We start from the raw sequence: 13,604 nt of genomic DNA, 5'->3' as shown, positions 1-13,604 counted from the left end.
AACCTCCTTTTGAAGATGATGCAAGCCACTCTCACTGCCTGTATACAGGGGCAGTGCCTTTTTGTTTATTCATTCGTTCACAGTATATGTGTATGTGTGTGCGTGTGTGCCCATTTTGTTTGTGGTTGCTTGTAGTTGTGCATACTGGGGCGCTGTATGTTAGTTTGTGTACATTGAATTGTCTACTGCAAGCAAGCTGCTACATAAAGGATTCAGGACTGTGTTCCTGTTTGTGAAGTCCTGTGATAGCTGCCTTTTTTCTCCCTGGGCCCATCTGTGAATTTTTGAGGCTTTGTAGCCATGAAGGACTAAAGTGTGTGTGTATCCAGGAGTGCTGGTTCAAGAGTGTGTGTGAAAAAGCCAGCGTGTATGTGTTAGGTATATCATCTGCCTGAAAATGTTTGCATTTGCTTCTTGTGTGTAATGTGGAATGCAGATTGATAATTACCAGCAGCAGTTTACTGCTGGCAGCCAAGGGCAGTAGGAGTAGACTGTGGGAAAGAAAGAAACACAGGGGAGTGAGCAGAGAGGCTGGTAAAACAGTGAGAGAAAGTAAAGGAGGAGAAAGGGACAGAAAGGGAAAAGGGGAAAACTGAAGGTGAAAGATCAGGACAAGAGGGAGGAATGAAGACTTTGAGAGAATGAAGGGATGGTGAAGTGTTTAGGGTGGCGAGGGTAAATGAGAGAGTTTCTGGATGGATGGAACTGGACGAGAAATGGAGGGATGCGGTGCTCAGGTGAAAAAAACACAAAGAGAGGAGGTAGCATTGTACTGCAGCTGAGCAAGCTGGCGCACAAAGATACAAGTGATTCAGGGACAATTTACAGCCAAATTCATTTTATCTTATAAAACTAAGGTACAGGATCACCCAAAATGCTTCACACTGTAACTGCTTACATAAGCATGCACAGTAAAAATATAACATGGATTCACACTCTGTGCACAAGTCCAAGCCTTTAGCGTACTGTATAAGAGGTTAATTAAGTGTCTAATGCAGCGGCAGGGCCTGGCACTGACACTCATCTCTTTTAACAGGTCTCTGGATGCAACGTGCAACTCTTCCTAATGTACACACATATCTTTCTGACAGCAGGCCTTGCATGATACTCACTCAGGCTCTCCCACTATTCTGTGCACTTTATCTCCCACTCTTCCTCCTTTTTCTCATTACTTTCTTCCCCAGTCTTTCACCACTTTTCTCGCTTGCCTCTCTCTGTTTGCTTCTCTGCCTCTTCTTTATTCTCTCCTCATCCCTGTGGCTGTTTCCTTGCAGCACCTGCACTTTTACTCCACCACAGTGTTTATATGAATCTAGGTCTGACTCACTGTCTGCTGGTCTGCCTCTTGTGATGTGTACTGGAAAAAGAGAACAGAATAGAGTTGTGTTGGGCCTGTAGCACAGCTTCCTTCCCTAGGAAGACGGAGGATATTTTACACTGGGTGAATTTTTTACTTTTTAGGCAGGGCTGATTTTTATTTTGGGCTTTGCTGCTTCTCCCTGCTGAGGCCCTGTTATTGCATAATTAGGCGCCAGGGCAAGCGATGGAGTGGTTTGACAGTATGAGAACGTCTTGTCTCATGTCCCTCCTCAAGTTTGTGTGTGTATGTTGCTTAGTGTCTCAGCGACGTTTTAACTGCTTGTCTTAATGTCTCTGCAATGCCTGCTAGGTCGACCCACAGCAAAGTTTCTCAACACACACTGAGACTTCTTCAGGCTGAGAATTGATCAGGGTCAAGCTTTGCGTGTGCTTGTCTATAAGAATATTTGTGTGTGTGTGTGTGTGTGTGTGTGTGTGTGTGTGTGTGTGTGTGTGCATCATTGTAAATGCATGAGAATGTGTTTCACAAGGGTGTGTGTAGCCCATTTCCAGTGGGGGCTCATTTAATTCTCTTATGAATGATGTATTATTATGGGCTGTGCTGTAATTCAGTGCAGTTAGAATCCTGGGCTGCTGAGAAGAGAGGCTGTTGGAGCTGAGCAGGTCGGGACAAAAGGAGGTCCTCTCTCCCATGAATTTGTCTGTCTTTCTCCTTTTATATTAGTGACCTTGTGCCTTCACAAGGAACGGTCGTCATGTTCATCTTCTGCCAACATCTTTTGATGGTTTCTAGCTTTTGCTATTCTTACTCTGTCTCATTTGCTCTCTCTCTCTCTCTCTCTCTCTCTGCGTGTGTGTGTGTGTGTGTGTGATTTTGGCACTGTGTTGTGTTCTGATTTTATAGCACGACTGGTGACTCCTCATATACAGTCACTCCTCATCTCATCTCCTCTGTCTCCATTGCCTGTAGGAGACAAGCAGAGGAGTCAGAGAAGATGAGATAGCATCCCAGCTTTGAGGCCAACATTACTCGCTCCCATCCTTACACACACACACACACACATACACACACACACCGTCCCACCACCTGACATAGCCCCCACCCCCTGCACCCTCATGTTAGGCCTTTAGGTTAGTCGCAGGATGTCATTTTGTCACAACTCCTCAGCTTGAAGGCTCCCTGGATGTGACAGTTGTGGCCACATCGCCTCAGCTTGTCTGTGGTGACAGGCCATGCTTCAGCAAGTCATTACGTTAACTCATGGGGCTAAGTGAGTCTCTAAGATATGGTGCTAAGCTGATAAAATACTGGAAAAATTGGGAGGGATGATTGTCTGCTAGAAAGGGATTCCCATCACTGAGACCTCTCAGTTCTGTCCAGTGACTGTAAAATGATTTGTTCTTCTTCACCAGCTTTTCTGAGGAACTAACCTGAAACTCATGGGGGAGTTTTGGACAGAGTTGAATTTGAGGGCATAGATGCAGTCTATGTTTAATATTCCACTGCTAACACTGGGTAAAAAGAGCATACTCACCTATTGGTCTTAATGTCAGTTACAATTTATTTTAAGGATGGTGATACAACAAGAATGCCTCATAATTAGTAGCATGCCAAGTTTCTCAACTAACAATATTGCTTGGCAGGAATGTTCTCTGACACTATGCTTCATGCTAATGAGCAGCATTAGGAGATGACTGCTAGAACAGACAGTTAGGGCTAAGAGGGGATAATCACATTTTGACCCCCAAAAGTTAACACATCACCCTTAATGCATTAGAGCTCCACAAGTATAATCTCATATTGTGACTCAGCTGCGAACTTGCTATCACAGTCATACCTTCTTGCACAATTCTTTCTGAAAAAAAAAAACTCACTAGAGAGCATCTGAAATAATACAGACCAAGGTCGAACTGGCAGAGACAGTGAAATCAAAGTACATTGTGTTTGAATGCACACTGCTGCTGATAGAAGGTTTTTGTTAATGTTTTAATGAAGAAAAATCTTTGTATATTTATACTGTGAACTTTACAGAATTCTAAATGTACCTAGTCTCTTCAGGTCTGTCTTGATACAACAGGCAAGATTTAAAAAACTTTTCTTAAGTGGAAACATCACCAGTTCATGTCTCCCCATCTCCAAATGACGTGGGATCTTCACAAGGATTAATGTGTGTGTTTGTGTGTGTAGAGACTCTTAATGATAGAGAAAGAATGACTGTGTGTAAAGACTAGTTTGGTTTCTGAAAAATTATGCTTCTGTCTGAGGGTCCAAACATCTATCCACCCTCGGGCTTTAATTAGTGTGTGAAGATAATGAGTCAAATCCAATCAGTTCTTTCTGTTGCTCTTAATTTGTGTGGAGCTTCTAATATGAAGCCAAATGCTTCAGCCCATCACACCAGCTGCCCCGGAGAGACACCAGGCCCCTGTCTGTTGTGTGTGTGTGTGTGTGTGTGTGTGTGTGTGTGTGTGCATGTGTGATATCTTGAACACTGCCATGTTTATGCAAATCAGCTCTTATTATTATTATTATTATTATTATTATTATGTATGACACTTGGTAGCCATGTCAGATAGTGTGGACAGTGAGTCCGCTGTGAGGGATTAGAATCACCTGCACATATGGTTGCTGCTGAGAAAGGCACTTTGTCATCCAGTTATTATGAGCGTGACTAAATGGCCATGTGCATATGTATGTGTGTGTGTCTGCATGTGTGCTGGCTGAAGAGACCCTGAAGCTTTAATGGATTCCTGTGGAGTGAAGGACAATCGTAGCCCATGGCCAGTCCAAGCTTATCCTCTGCTCATCTCATCTCTGCTCAGCTCAGAGCCAGCCACAGCTCCAGCTAGGCCTCAGGCCATCTGGCTGGCACACACACACACACACACACACACACAGATAGACTCCCTAAAGTTATGCTCCACACTTGTTTGTGAATATGCCATTCAAAAATCTTTACATAAATCAGTATGGTGCATTCTGCTGTACTTACACTGTGAATTCCACCTTAAACCTGGAACTTGTCAAACTGTGAGCATGTGGGTGTGAAATACAATATGATATGGCAAAAGCAGAGCTTTGCAATGGTATCAATAATGGGCCATTTCTCATTGCTCAGTTTAACAGTTCTAATCTATCAAAGAGCACAAAAATGTTTTGTATTTCTTTACTGCTGTCCAAATAGCCTAGACCTAACTTGGCAAACAGCCAACAACTTAGCTCAACTTCTCCTTGACTTGTTTTGCACAAGCGACAAACCCTTCTGGTGTGTTAGCGTGGTGTGGTGTGGCAGTAGTTAGGCTCTCTCTAGCCAGAAATATTTAGCATCTAAAGTGTGTAAAGTATGTTTAATGTGTAATCTCCCCTCCCTGGTGGGGGCTGATGTTCCTGCTGTGTCGGTCAACAGAGTAAGTGGACTGAGTACGATCACTCTTGGTGGCCCCCTTCAGTTATTCTTTCCTTTTGGTTCACTGTGTGGTTCTAATCACTGACCAGCTGTTCACTGCTGTGTACTTACACCACAGGGTAGTTAAAAGAACAAGGCCGCACACTGACACAACGCATTGTATTCCCACTGTAACACCAGGACTAGTATGTGTGCATATATGCATGTAAGCATGTGTGTGCTTGACGGTGAATGTGCACACTCACCTGCTCAGTACGTCTGCATATGTTCTAATTTGCTTGTGTGGGTTTTTTGTGTTTATGTGTGGATTTGTTTGTCTGGCCTCACCTGCTGTTTGCATCTCTGTGTGCTTTAATTAGTATGCGCTTTTGCATCTAGGCCTTTGTGATTTGGCACTGGCACTGCATGTTGGTGAGGCATAAAACATTTGAAGTCTGTCTGCGCTAGCCATTCAGCCTTAATGGCGTTAGTTACACAACTGAACTCAAGTCCCTGCTGCATAAATGAGTGGCATTTAGAAATAAGAGCAAGTCCAATGGCAGTGAATCACGTAGTGCTTTGCTGCAGAGCATGTCTGGGATGACTGACTTTGACATTGACCCAGATGAGCACTCCTCCCGAATGGACAGCAGCTGAAACCTAAGCAGTGCTAGCTCAGTGTCAGGAAGAGAAAACAGCCCTGCTCTTTGGGCTTCAGCACAGTAGTGGGGGAGAGAAGGCTGATTCAGTGCAGTCTTGCTGGGGGAAATGCTGCCAGTGCAAACCTCAGGTCTTTCTCAGAAACAAGGTTGCTAACTTCAGTGGTATGATACTAGATAAATAAAGGTAAAAAAAAGAAGAAGAACCAAGAGATAGCACTGTTCTCTTTAGTTTTGACATTCCTAGCAGATCACATGCTGGCGATCACCTGCAGAGATCATCCACCATCCTGCCTCCTATGTCCTACACACTACTGCATATTGCAGATGTCCTTAAGAAAAAGCTTGCTGAGATGGAGATTTCACCTCATCCCCAACCAGATGTCTCCAACCTTTTGTGGCTTGTTTCCCTAGTATGACACATTGCAAAGGCCCTCAAGGAAAACCTTGTACATATACAGTAGATGTTCTTCCATAACACATGATTGCTGCAATAGCAGTCTGATGTCCTCAGGGTCTCTGCCACTTTCTAGGCATCCCACCTGACAGTATTTCTACTAGACCTTTGTCCACATTGACCATCCCTGTAAAAACTACTTTCAAAATTTATAGCTATCACTCTTTCTTCTGTAAACAGGTCAGTCATAAAAGTGGTCACCATGTCTCGGAGACCTGTCCATTTTTTATGAAGCATGTCCTCCGAGTTACATTCTCTCAGTTGGTCAGGCAAAGAAGAAGGGGAGGAGGAATACAATTATTTATGTCGACTGCTTTGAGCTCAAGACAGTTTACTTTAGGTGGTCTAACTCTTTGGAGTATCTTGCCTTAAACGTGGCTTCTGAACCTACAGTGCAGACCACCTGGACAGCTATTAATGTTCCTCACTGAGTTTTCTGATTTGACCTCACTCATTATTTATAAGAAAAATATAATTGATAACAACAATAAATATAATTTAACTATGAAGTCTGTAACACGACAGTCTTACACAATTTGGAGGTGAAGCCACACATAAATATGTAACATAACAGCTTCAATTTAGTAACAGCTCATGCACTAAATATTGTCAGTCTATCAGTAACTGACTTTACAATTTCTGAACACTGTTGTGTGCATTTCAATTTTGTAGGCAGTCACGCAAAGGATCCCATATCATTAGCAAATAACACCTTGATCTAATTGCAGATCTTAAAATGGTTCAATATGAGCCTCCTGAATCCAGATAGCCTAGGCAATGCTATAAATGTAATGGTTTACACATTACACAGTATTAGCTAATTAGCTAGCACATTAAGGTAGTGCCACTTAGAGTGCACAGAACAACCACTTGTAATGGCTGAACAACTCAGTTCATGATCTGAAAAGATGTTGCAGAATAGCTGAACAAAAATGGTTCAACCCAGAATAGAAATACGCCGTAGCATTTATAGGGACTCTGTAACTATTTCTAATGCTTTATGTTTAACCAGAAGAACAGATATATTACGATTATTACTGAAAATAATGATAATAATACCAGAATGTTTTTGGCACTATTAAATAGCTATACAACCCTAAGCTCCCATTATGAGGATGTCACTCCTCAAAAATGTGGCACATTCTTTCAAAAATCATCAGTTATCATTTTCTCTGTCTTAGAACTCAGCAAAATTGGGGCTTAGTGTAATTCCTCCACCTGCGAACTTGATCCCCTCCCAGACATTCTTTTAAAGAAGGTTTTAAACTATATTGCAGGCTTTGTAGTGAAAATATTAAAAACCTCCCTTCAGACAGGAGTTTTCCCAACACATTTAGAATTGCAGTTAAGCACATACTTAAGAAGCCAAACCTAGATAGTTGGGCTTTGGTACTGTAACTATAGGCCTGTGTCTTATATCAGTAAACTGCTCAAAAAGCTTATTTTGTTAAATGAAATTTCTAGCTGAAAGTAACATGTTCTGAAAATTCCAGCCAGGTGTTTAAGCAAATGATAACAGCACAAATGTCCTGAAATAGTTTGACACAAGATTGAACTCTGATAACAGTAGAGAATATAACCACAGCACTGAAAAGAGTTGACCACTCTGCCTCAGTTTACTGACCTGAAAACTGATTTGGTTCTGGGACTGTTCTTAAGTGGTTTCACTTTAGAAAATTCAGAACATTGTGTTAATATGCAGGAGCACAAGTCAGGCTGCCATGACCTAACCTGCAGCTTTGCCCCAGGAAGCTGCCTTGGACCATTACCTTTAACTTTGTACTGCACATGCTTCATCTTGGTGCTGGGTAAAATAACATGGACATCCATAGCTACAGTATATACGGCACATTTCCTCTGATCCTTCAAACGCTGATAGTCTTGATTCTCTAACCTCTTGCTTGATGTTGATAAACTGATTAAATCTAGACTAACACAAATCAAAAATATTACTGATTGGACTAAAGTCTGACTAACTGAACTACATAAAAAGTTACCAGCCTTTTACAGAAAAGGATGCAGGGAAACTCATTCACACTTTAATTTCTAGTCAAAAGGACTATGGCAATGTATTTCTTATCAGACTCTACAAATGAGTAAGATGACTACAACTTATCCAAAGCTCAGGTGTCAGGCTTTCAACCAGAACCAGGAATGGAGTACATTCCATCAATTTGAGCTACTCCACACTGGCCCCCTCTGTCCTTTTAGAATTGATTTAGAAATTATTTTAATGGTTTACAAAGCACTGAATTGCTTCACTCAAGCCTATATTGCAAAGCGACTAAAACCACATACAGTATCTGTGCTCTCACAGTACCAGACTCATAAAAACGTACACATTTAAAGTCTCTAACACTTTGCCACCAGAGATTAAAGAAGAAACCTCAGTGATCACTTTTAAAGGCCAAGTAAAAACCTACCTATACAAACTGACTTTCCACTAACCTCCTCCATAATATTTATTTGTTTGTTTACTTGTACATATAAGAGTATTTGTCTCTTTCTTTCTTATGTTTACAGCACCTTGAGTGCTTTACAAAGAAACAGACTTGAAACGTACTTTGTGCCATGTTTTCCCTACTGACAACGCAGAAGAGAGCTCAGTCAAAGTGCTCGGCTCCTTCAGGCCAGCGGACAGCTCCATACCTACAAGTCTCTGATGCAGCTCCAGCACTTCACATGTTGTTTTTCCTAACGCCGTTTGTCAGTTCAGGACCATGGACAGCACCTCTCACAGCCCCTTGCAGGAGTCTTACCGCAGAGAAACACCGGCCGTCCTTTAACACCATATAAAACATGACTGACCCCCTTATCACGCGCTGTGTCTCAGTTCTTATTTTGTCTGTGCTCCCGTCTCCACCTGGACTGTAAAGAAAGCTGGCACGCAGCTGCCTGTATGTTCAGGCAAGTTGTGAAATGTATGCAGTTATGGAGAGAGCTGGAGAGAAAGCAAGTGTTCCTCTCAGCACCTCTTTGCAGCCCTCTTTCATGCCTCTCGGTCTGGCTCAGCGGTTAACCCTGAGTACCCTGCTGTCCCTGCTGACCCTTCTCCACACAGAGCCCCACTGCTGGCTACAGCAGTACATTGACATGCTTCTCAGACAGCTGATTAGCAGCCGTGGCTGTGCCAACGATACACACACCAGAGGTGAAGGTGTACACAGACACTAATTTTGTTCTTTAGCTTCTTCAACTATTCCTTCCTCTCATATTCGGAGTGAATCCTAAGGTGCTGTTCTGACATCTCATTGAGGTGAAATAGATTAAAGGATGCTGGTAAATGTCTCTGGTGTGGGATGAGAATGCTAAGCTGCTGCCTGGCTATGTGTGGGAGTTTGTTAACATTTGAAAGTCTCACAGTTTGTTTCACAAGTGGTGCAATATCTCATTGGAGAATCTGGTATGGCGGCAAATTCTCCATGCCAATATGTGATCTGTGAGGCTCCAATGTGAAAATTGGATTGAAATATTACTACCCAAACAAGGCGAGTTGATAATAGGAAATTTGTGTTTTACATGAGCGCAATGGGAACCACTTTCATTCTGCCTGCTCTTGTCAAATGATACAAATCATATTTACAATGTGGTTAAATAATAGGGCCTCTTAAAAGTATTAAGATTAAATGAATTATCAATAACCTTTCCTCGCTCCTTCTTTTCACCTCAGCACTGAGCCGGTCAATGATGCCCTTCGGCTTGATGCGTCGTGAGCTGGCGTGTGAAGGCTACCCGATTGAGCTGCGCTGCCCTGGAAGTGATGTTATCATGATAGAGACGGCCAACTATGGACGCACCGATGACAAGATCTGCGATGCAGATCCCTTCCAGATGGAGAATGTGCAGTGCTACCTGCCTGACGCCTTCAAGATAATGTCACAGAGGTAACTATTGATTTGTTTGGCTCTTGTGTATGTGTTTGTACAGAGCCACAGCCTGTTATTGGCAGAGGAAACGAGATACTTTTTCACAATATTATTCTTCCAGAATTTCTTGTGTTTCCTTCTGAGGTGCTGATATCTTCTGTGGAATACTGAAGTCAGCATCTTTGTCGCGTGAAGAACACCGCTGAATCTTTGTGTGTGTGTTATTGTTGCAAGAGTATTTGTAGTGCTTCATACAGCTACACTATGTGTTTGTACTCAGCATCTGCTTCCTCTGAGCTCAGATCAATGGAAGCCCTCTTCCAGCTATCCATCATGCATGAAATGGAGGCACAGGGTGCCAGCTTTGGGAGAGAGCAAGGGAGGGAGGGAAGTGGCAGTGGGTGCAGGAGAGAACTGAGGGGGTAAAGGAAGGGAAGAGACGGCTAGAAATAAGTGACTGATGGAGTGAGATTTAAGATATAAAGGGATGGAGAGACAGTGCAGGGGAGAAATGCTAAAGGCGGAGGATTATGTGATAAGAATGAGTGAGTGCATGTGTGTGCAGATATGTATCCTTTCTTCTGTGTGTGTGTGTGTAAAAAGGCATGTAGCAGTGTGGTTTAAATGTAGTTATTATATGTATATGAATGTTTTTGCCTGTGTGGTGAGAATTTAGCCCCCCTTGTCCTTCCCTGTTCTCTCACCTCTAATTGCTCCCACTCACAATCCCTCAGGAGAGGAGGCTCTTACGTCACTCGCCCTCTCTCTGCCACTTCCCTCCCTCCATCCCTTTCTCTATCCTTCACCCCCCAATCTCCCTCTACTCCCACCTCCCCTCGGGTGCTGCTGTCACATGATCTAGTCTAGTGTGAAATTAGTCCCTTCCCTACCGTTCTCTCTTTTTTTAGCGCCTGAAGATCTTTTCTTTTTTGTGCCCACTCCTCTTTGTCTTTCTTACAATGGTTGCTCATCATTTTGTATAACTTACTTCCTCCCTTTCTCTCTCTTTTCTCCCTTCCTTCCCCCGTTTGTCTCCTCTTATAGGTGTAATAACCGCACTCAGTGTGTGGTGGTAGCAGGGTCAGACGTGTTCCCAGACCCCTGCCCAGGGACCTACAAGTATTTGGAGATCCAGTACGAATGTGTCCCCTACAGTGAGTAATGAGACCCTGTCACCCCTTCCCACCCCCCTCTCCCCTCCCCTCCCATCCCTCTTCTTCCCCCACCTGAACCTTTTGTCCCCCTCTTCAACCCCCAGAAACCCTCAACAAATGACATTCTTACACTCACACATGGCTTTTTTTCACACAAGCAAAACAAAACACGACAGACAGTCATCTTCACTTGCAGTCTCTCTCTGTCTCTCTCTTCTTTCACATACACTGCACAGACACACAACGCACAGACCACTAAACCTTTCTTCTTCATTGGCAGAGTAACGCACGAGTAACTGAGAGAGATTTTCACATGGGGGACGGTGTTCCACAAACATAGGATCCAATAAGCACTTCACGCAGAATACTCAATAAACACCCACGGCAAACATGGGATCAGCCCTTATAGGTGATCACAGCAGTGTCACAGACACTGCCCAGCACTCACACACTGATTGACCCATGGGCATACCACTGCCTTTATCTGGTGCCAAACACCTTTGCTCTCCCCCTGATTTCCAATAAAAATTAAAATTGGGCGCAGTGAGACTGGGAGGAAGGGGGCATTGTGTGCATGCTGCACCTCACAATAGGAATGTTTACACAAACAGTAAAGGGCTTATTTTAGACCACATGACCTGGAGCGCCACAGTTTTTAATGTCCCCATGATAATGGCTCAATCCCTTATGGCACTGCCCAGAGCTCTGTGAAGGTGGAACATATGCCTGCACGCACACACACACACACACACACACACAGCACAGTATCATATCTCCCCCACTCACACAAAATGGGGACACACTGTGGCTCTTTTTCTCTCTACTTCTTACTCTTCCTCCTTTGAGTAAGCGTGCACATACAAATAAGATCACACTCACACAGCCAAAGGAGCAGACACAGCAAGGATTATATAGTGTTATGTTGATCCTCGCTCATGTGAAAATCTTCTCTCAGTCTCCCCTCCTCCCTCTCATGTATTATTACTCTCAGCACTGATCCCCTCACTGTGCAGGAACACTTTGCTGGAGGGGAGGGACAGTTGTGCTCCCCTCCACCGGGCAGAAATACAACTGGGGTGCAGAAAGGGATGGGGCAATAAGGGTGTTGGGGTTGGGGGTAAACTGTGGGACAAGGGTCTTCTTGGGGAGCAGGGCCTGGTTGATTTATCAGGGTGGGGTCTTGGGTGATTCTCTCTGCTTTTTCCTCAGGTGCAGATGCTGTGGCGAGCTATGGGGTCAAGTCCATGCCAAACCACTAACCTTCCTTCTTCTTATTTTCCCTCCTCATCTCTCTGAGGTCTCCTTCACCACATCTTTGCTTTCTCACAATCGGTATCACCCCTTGTGATCTCTCTTAACTATCTATATTCTGCATTTTTCTCTTTCACTTTCCATCTGCACTCCCAGATCTTTAATCTTTGTCCACACCTTCACTATTTTTCTCATTGTTCATATATGTTTCCTTTGTCCATCCATCTGCCACAGTATCTTACCATTCTGTTCTGTCTCTTCTGTTTCTTTTCTTTTTTTTTACAGGTGGGATAAATATTCCAAGTATTCAACCATCTGGCTCTGATGGGGAGACTGAAAACTCAGGGACTTCAAGGCACCTCTTTCAGTCTTTCCCCTTACTCTGCTCAGTGCTTTTCTACCCTCCCTTTACCTTTTGAGAGACTTTGTTCAGTGGGGTTGCAGTCACACTCAGATAAAATGTTAGCTGGATGTCTTGTCTTCTATGGTGTTAATATTCTCTTCACAGACTTCCAAGTGGCAACAAGGCTCTTTCTGAAGTCTCCTCTACCCTCTGCTTTTTGGTCACCCTGACCCTTTTTTACTAGTCCTCCGCTAGTCCTGTGCTGTAGCTTGATATCTTGTATTGTATTGTTCATAGAGGGCCGAGGTAGCACTGCTTAGTTGTCTTGTTCTGCTCATGCATTCTAACCTTGTCTTTTTCCCTCTGACTGCACAAGGGAGCTTGTTCTCTCTCTGCAAGGCAATAAAATGGATGATTAAATAGCTGCTGACTTGCATTTTTTCCTCTTGGTGTTTGGAAAAAAACTTTGTTGATTATGTCTGAAGTATGGGCTTAGAAAATTGGAAGCTGATCCTCTATGATGAAAAGTCCAGCCTGTCTGAGGTGACAAAGAAGAGCCAATTACCCCAGTCCTCTGCCACTCTCCTCCATTAGAGAAACAAGGACATGCGTCACTCACAGAGACATATACACAGCAATATAAACAAGCATGCATGCACGTGTACGCACACAGTACGCACTGTGGCCGCTCTACATGTTTGTGCTCATCTGACAAACTAAATACGACCTGACACATTCAGACTCAGAACTGTAACTGTTCATCCCAAAACCTAGTCACCATCACACCGCACGCCACTCAACTCGGCCACTTTTAATTACCAGGAGTGGGGGGCGCGTCGCTCTCTTCAGTTCTGCCTCAGCAGAGATTTGTCAAAATTAATTGAATTTGCTGCTGCTAATCGCTCTGGTAATGCCCCATCGTTCACTTTTTCTGGGAACGTGGGGCACTCTGGCATCATCCAAGGCTGTATTTCATTGGCTGTCTCAACAAAAAGCAGAACACAAGTGAGATTATATGTAAGTTGTGTGGCACAGAAGCTGAGATGGCGCTCAGCCATGTTGATGGCTTTGTGTGATGTTTGCGTCTGACAGGGTCTTCTATGTGCATGTCACACAGACGTTATGCTACCAATCACCTGAAACGGTGAGGTGACAGCCAAAGCCGAGC

General features: G+C 43.7%; 1 protein-coding gene across 5 annotated transcripts in view; it reads left to right on the top strand.

The window, feature by feature from the left end:
• Positions 1-13,604, top strand: part of adgrl1a (adhesion G protein-coupled receptor L1a) — a 93,766-nt gene that overhangs the window by 47,693 nt on the left and 32,469 nt on the right. For all 5 annotated transcript variants that reach the window (XM_020610263.1, XM_020610266.1, XM_020610265.1 and 2 more), the window contains exons 3-4: positions 9,493-9,706; positions 10,733-10,842. In XM_020610263.1, coding sequence (XP_020465919.1) covers positions 9,493-9,706; positions 10,733-10,842 — 324 coding nt within the window. The remainder of the gene's footprint in view (positions 1-9,492; positions 9,707-10,732; positions 10,843-13,604) is intronic.

Source organism: Monopterus albus, unplaced genomic scaffold (genome assembly GCF_001952655.1).
Source record: "Monopterus albus unplaced genomic scaffold, M_albus_1.0 scaffold105.1, whole genome shotgun sequence".
NCBI classification, from domain to species: domain Eukaryota; kingdom Metazoa; phylum Chordata; class Actinopteri; order Synbranchiformes; family Synbranchidae; genus Monopterus; species Monopterus albus.
Note: the sequence above shows the minus strand (reverse complement) of the source record. Positions and strands in the feature narration are given on the sequence as shown.